At 39.6% G+C, this 6,287-nt stretch overlaps 1 protein-coding gene across 1 annotated transcript in view; it reads right to left on the bottom strand.

Annotated features, from left to right (window-relative positions):
* Positions 1-308: 308 nt before the first annotated feature.
* Myo5a (myosin VA) overlaps positions 309-6,287 on the bottom strand; it is a 145,293-nt gene continuing 139,314 nt past the window's right edge. Inside the window, exons 35-38 of the mRNA XM_055596857.1 lie at positions 5,781-5,926; positions 5,263-5,437; positions 2,604-2,684; positions 309-1,641 (exon numbers count right to left, since the gene is read on the bottom strand). Coding sequence (XP_055452832.1) covers positions 1,489-1,641; positions 2,604-2,684; positions 5,263-5,437; positions 5,781-5,926 — 555 coding nt within the window. The 3' untranslated portion in view covers positions 309-1,488. The remainder of the gene's footprint in view (positions 1,642-2,603; positions 2,685-5,262; positions 5,438-5,780; positions 5,927-6,287) is intronic.

The raw sequence follows: 6,287 nt of genomic DNA, 5'->3' as shown, positions 1-6,287 counted from the left end.
TCTGACTTGAAACTGTTTAGCTCTCATCAATAATATTGCACATACTTAAATGTCACTGTTATAGACCATCTTACAGGTTAAGTTATACAAATTGATGACTGTAATTAAGAACCAGAGGAATGAAAGCTAAAAATTTGCTCTTATTTATTCAACCTGAAGGATTTATTATATAAGATTTCCAGAAAAAATTGGAGAATATACTTAATTAGAATTTCATAATGAAAACTTACAGAATCTGGGTCTTACTGAACCAAATCCTCTATAAAATTTAATAATCTTTTTATATTTCTTACATAAATCTTCTTAATGTATTTATAATATGATGTTTTTAAAGTATCCAGTGGTATCTGAGAAAATTTATAGAGGTTTCAACACCCAAACCCCCTGAATTACAATGATTTATTATATGCCTTTTAAAATAACTTACAGGATAATCAAAGTTTCGAGGTCTGAGTTATAAATACTCTGATAGTCCTTTCTAGATAGTGACTGAGGCTAACTAACACGTAATAAATTACAAAGAAAATTGGTCAAGGTTGAACATATGCATGGCAAGAATCAGATCTGGGAACTAAAAATAATAAGTTTACAGAACACTATCCCATGACGCAACATTCACACAGATGGAATTAACTAGCATATCGAGCAATACATCCTGGTCAGCAATGACATAAACAGCCACTCTGTCTAGCTCTACACCTAACACCAAGCGTCTTGTCCTATTACTGCACAACTCTTCCAGTGTCTGCTACTTCTGCAGATGAGCCTGTGGATAATTGCATATAATCCAGTTAGAACTAATCTGGTTGAATCGTAAACAGAGAGGATAAAACAGAAGCTTATTATGTGGTGCCTAGTAAGACTATCACATCAGGAGACACCATGTAGCAGCAATTTAAGATGCTCAGTAAGCTACAGTACAAAAGGGCATCTATGCTATCTAGCAAACCAGCATCTTTCATATCGCTGTGCCATAGTGACACAAATAAGGAAGTTACTTGGCCAGTTACTTTACATATTGCCAGTTTATTTTTTTGATCCAGTTTGACAATATCAACATGATTGGCTCCTAAGCTGATATGATATGTATTCAGTGGTGATTTTTCTTTCAGTTCTTTGTGCCTTGTTAACAACAGTTCATACGTATGGAATTGTATTTCTATATGCCACTTAAATGCAGCACTAAAGATGTAAAATAAATGCTGTCAGCTGAAGACACACACTTTTTGCCCTTCCTTTCATTCCTCCCTGCCATCATTCAGCTGTATGTAAATTCAGGATTCCCAACTGATCAATGAATGTTGATTTAAGGTAACACAACGTAAGGAGTCTCTTCCCAAGCAAAAGGATTCTAGGGAGATTTCCAGTTAATGACATCTTCTTTTAAAGACAATCAGTACTTCTTTAAAAATGTATTTTCAGTAGCTCTCTGGAAATTGTTCAAATTCAGAAGAGAAATGCATTTTCTACGTATGCCCGGACAGCACTTTAAACCCGTGCAATGAAGCCCAGGCCAAGGCTGGCTGGGATCTGGATGGTTTCTAGGGCCAGGGAGGATGGGTTAAAGGGAAAAGTGACAGGAAAGATGTGTTTAGCATCCATGAGTAGCTGCGGAGAGTCTTTTCTGTCTCGTAATCGCATCTGAGAAGATTAAGAAAAAAAGACAAACAGGGTATCAGTCCTAATTTGTAAGATATTTTTCTACCAAAATTTCTATAAAAAAACTTTAATTAGAATTGTTGAAAAATCTGTGCACAGGGGTCTTTTCTGAGATTGATACTCCAACCAAGAACCATGCATGGAGATAACCTAGAACCCCTGCACAGATGTAGTTCATGGCATCTCAGTCTCCAAGTGGGTTTCCTAGTAAGGGGAACAGGGGCTGTCTGTGACATGAACTGATTGGCCTCCTCTTTGACCACACCCCCTGAGTGGGGAGCAGCCTTACCAGGCCACAGAGGAAGATAATGCAGCCAGCCTTGATGAGATCTGATAGGCTAGGGTCAGATGGGAGGGGAGAAAGACCTCCCCTATCAGTGGACTGGGGAAGGGGCATGGGAGGAGAAGAGGGAGGGAGGATAGAATTGGGAGGGGATGAGGGAGGGGCTACAGCTGGAATACAAAGTAAATAAATTGTAATAAATAAAGAATTAAAAAACGTTTAAAAATATTTATAGACTGTAAACTTATATTAAAAAGTTAATGCGCTGCAAAATAAGTAAAATGGAAAAGTAAAAGATAAAAACACATTATCCCTTCCCAGAGACTCATACTCCAACCAAGGACTATCCATGGAGATAACCTAGAACCCTGACAATGCAGCCACTTCTGATGAGAACTGATAGACTAAGATCAGAAAGAAGGAGAGGAGGACCTCCCCTATCAGTGGACTTGGGGAGGGGCATGCATGCGGAAAGTGGGGGGAGGGTGGGATTGGGAGGGGAGGAGGGAGGGACTTATGGGGGGATTCAAAATGAATAAAGTGTAATTAATAAAAGTTAAATAAAAAATTAAAAAAAAACACATTATCCTTCCAAAACATTGTGAATATTCCATTCAAATGACCATGTGATAAATAAGTAAGAAAGAAAAAAGTGTCTTACCTGTATAGTGCGGATAAATGAAACAGAGACCCTTTCTTCAAACTCATTGACGGGTGTGTACAGATTCAACACCTTGACGATCTGGAGAGATAAAGGGTAAAGTTTTTGGAATATTCCACACACAGGCTGGCTCTTCATGATCTGGTGAATGGGAAGGACCTGTGTACTCCCTTTCAGTTCCACCTGGGGTGGGCTGGGAGAGAGGGAAGTAGAAACACAAAGGGCTCGCTTGCCTTTGTGTTTTACATTTTAGAAGAAGAATGGAGTCATATAACAACAAGAAAAAAAAATTAGAAAAACATCCAAACAGTACAAATCATAACATGGAAAAATAGTGCCCCTAATTTTATTTTCTCCCTCTCCTAAAGCGACAATGGCTAACCACATCCTGGACCACCACTGAGCTACTTTCTACACAGTCTGGCTTATGCTATTTTTATACATATGAAATGAATTCTGTTAATACTATTCTGTAACTTGCTGTCTTCACATCAAAGTACATATAGCCCTATTACAAGTAACAGGATTAAATATTTTTCTTTTTAAACAATCCTAAAAATTAATATGTTTAAAAAGAAAGTTAGTATAATGAATAACACAAAAAACAAAGTCTTTAAAGAAATTTAACCAAGGGCTAGAGAGAAGGCTCAGTGGTGAAGGGCACTGACTGCTCTTCCAGAGGACCTGGGTTCAAATCACAGTGCCTACACAGACCTACAACTGTCTGTGTAACTCCAAGATCTGACACTCTCACATAGACATACATGCAGGCAAAAAACCTGCACACAAAATAAAGGTAAATAAATTACAAAAGTTTAATCAACAAGTTAAGAAGTAAATTTAAAATGGTCTTAAAATAAAAAAAATGGTCATTTCTCTTTTTATTTTATGGTACTGGAGGCTTTGAGACAGGTTTTCTGGCCTGCAACTCACTATGTAGCCCAGGTTAGCCTCAAGAACATCATTGCTTATTTAAGGTAGAAAGTGATTTCCGTCCTTAATGAACTGTTTTTTCTTTGTTTGTTTGTTTTGAGATATGGTTTTCCTATGCAGCCTCTCTTCCAAGTTATTGTTTAAAGCTGTGCTAACACACTTGCTATCACAGTAGTGTGTGGTTATTTATGTAAGTTAAACAGAAATCCTCATACAGGACAATGTCAGTCCATATGCAGAGGAAGGTAGGCACCAGAGCGACATGGATAAAAGGCAGGAATACCGACCAGTCTGCGATTGGCACACTCGACTCGGGAATCAGCCATTCAGAGGCAAGGGTTAGAACTGCACAAAGAAGCACTGCTCATGGAAACTTAAGTAAATAAAAAACAAAGCACAGGTCCAGCTAACTCATGGGGGGCATGTGCTAAAGTTGAAATAGTAAGTGCTAGAGCACATTCTTTAGAAGCTGGAGGACAACATCTGTAAGTTGGGTTTGCCCACTATTACTTTCCATTGGCAGAAATGGAGGAGTTCTCAAGACCATCACTAGTACCGAAATTTTCCACACACAGGTAAGTTTACAGCAACAATTTCTATAAACACGAGTTCCACACTAAGAAGCTTCCGACTGTGGTTCCAGCCATTTTCCCTGAGTGAAGTGAACCACACTAGCCCTAGGTGAAGAGCTGAGCATCAGGAAGATGAAGACTCAGTGCTGCAAAGAACCAACCAGCTGCTGTTTCCACTAATCCCATTCCTGTCCTGTCCCCTTCCTTAAGTTCAAGGCTGCTGAGTGATACTTCTCAGAACAGCCTGTCATCACCCCCAGTGATTTTTGTAAAGCATTAAGAACAGAATTTTTCTATGATTTTTTTTATACTGTCATGCACTTCTATTTCCCTACAGATTTGTAAGCTCATGAGGGTGGAGATTTTTCATTATTAATTAAAGAATTTAGCTCCACAAGTATGATACTGTGCGATGAAAATTAATCATTTCAAGACCTGAGAGAGTACAAATTACTTTGTGTCTGTGTGTACATGTGTGGACAGTGGTAGAGCATATATGTGGATGTCAGAGTACAAGCTGTGAGAGTTGGTTCTCTGGTTCTCTCCTTCTATCATGCAGATCTCAGGGATCAAGCTAAGGTTGTCAGGCTTGGCTCTAAGTGCCTTTACTACCTGAGCCACCTTGCTAGCCCAAAACAGAACAATCTAAAGAACCAGTAATCAAGTCTGGGATGGTGGCACACACCTTTAATCCCAGAACTCAGGGAGGCAGAGGCAGGCAGATCACTGTGAGTTCCAGGCCAGCCTGGTCTACAAAGTAAGTCCAGGATAGCCAAGGCTACATAGAGAAACCCTGTCTCGAAAAACCAAACGAAAAAAAATTAATACCATAGAAATAACTTCATGGAATTGGAGCTCCACAGAATACACGCTCCATGAGAGCAGGGACTTTGTTCTATTTCAGGTTGTACTGCAGGGTCTAGAACATTATATAGGGGACCGCTTCCTCTTTGCTGAATATTCTACAGATGACTATGAGTAGAACTTAAATGTGAATTGATAGTAAAATTTCCTCTTTTAGATTTACATAGACATGGATCTTCTCTGTCAAGGGAGGAGGTCAATGTGGAGAGAAGAGTGATGGCCAGGCCTGACTTCTCGGAGCTGCCCTGTGATGGCAACTATGGTGTGCCGCCCTTGGAGGGCTGCAGTACCTGGGCAGTGGTCAGGGCATTGCACATGGAGCATATGGCTTCTGCATCATCATCAGTTTTCTTCTTCACTTGCAAAAGCTGAGCGGCCTGAATAAGAGGCTCCAGTGTCTCTTTGGCCCCACTGTTCATCAGATTCTTGTCACGCAGCCATTCCTCCAGTTGACTGACATTGTACCTATGCCAAAAATAAAAAGAGAATGTGTAAGAGAAAAATAGGAGAGAAAATGCAAATTTGCTGAATGCTGTCATAAATGTCTTAATTTTGTGTATGTAGCCTTGTCAGTTAAAGTGACAGGTAGTATTTTTGTTAAATTTTCTAAAATCTAATCATCTGTGCTTTAACATTTATCATTATAAAGTCATGAGGCTCATAATCATAATTATGTAAGGCTGAATGACAAGAGACTGCAACTCCTTATTGGAAGATGGAAACAAAGCCCTCAGAGGAAAAGTTCTTAGACTTTCTAATAAACAAAACTGAATAGATCATATGACTCTGTCCTTATTAGACAGCTGACTGGAATGTGCTTCTGGCTTCCGCAACTTCAGACACAGCTCCGTCTGCAGAACAAACCTCTTCATGTACTCTGTCTTCCTTAAGAAGACTCCAAATTGGGGTGATTGAATAACCAGATGACCTAACATATGCCTCACGCTCAAGCTTCTGTAGAGATAGAAGAAAAGAAGGAAGGGCAAGGGAAAAGCCCTTGGAAGAGACAAAGACCAAACTGGAGAGACAAGGAAATGACACAGATGCTAGGATTTTAAGAGATGCCCAGCTATCTGACAGGAGATTTCAAACTATAGTTGAGGCAGGTGGACACGCAGTCTGAGTCCAGTCATCAGACAGATGGAGGTCTTATGATTTTAAGATGAGTGACTTCAGCTGGGTGTAGTGGCACACATCTGTAATCCCAGTACTTGGGAGGTAGAGGCAGGAAGATCGGGAGTTCAAAGTTATCAATGGCGACACTGTGAGTTTGAATCTGGCTACATGAGACCCTGTCTTTAAAAAAAAAAAAAAA

The sequence above is a fragment of the Psammomys obesus genome, unplaced genomic scaffold (genome assembly GCF_907164565.1).
Source record: "Psammomys obesus unplaced genomic scaffold, mPsaObe1.curated_primary_1811, whole genome shotgun sequence".
NCBI classification, from domain to species: Eukaryota; Metazoa; Chordata; class Mammalia; order Rodentia; family Muridae; genus Psammomys; species Psammomys obesus.
Note: the sequence above shows the minus strand (reverse complement) of the source record. Positions and strands in the feature narration are given on the sequence as shown.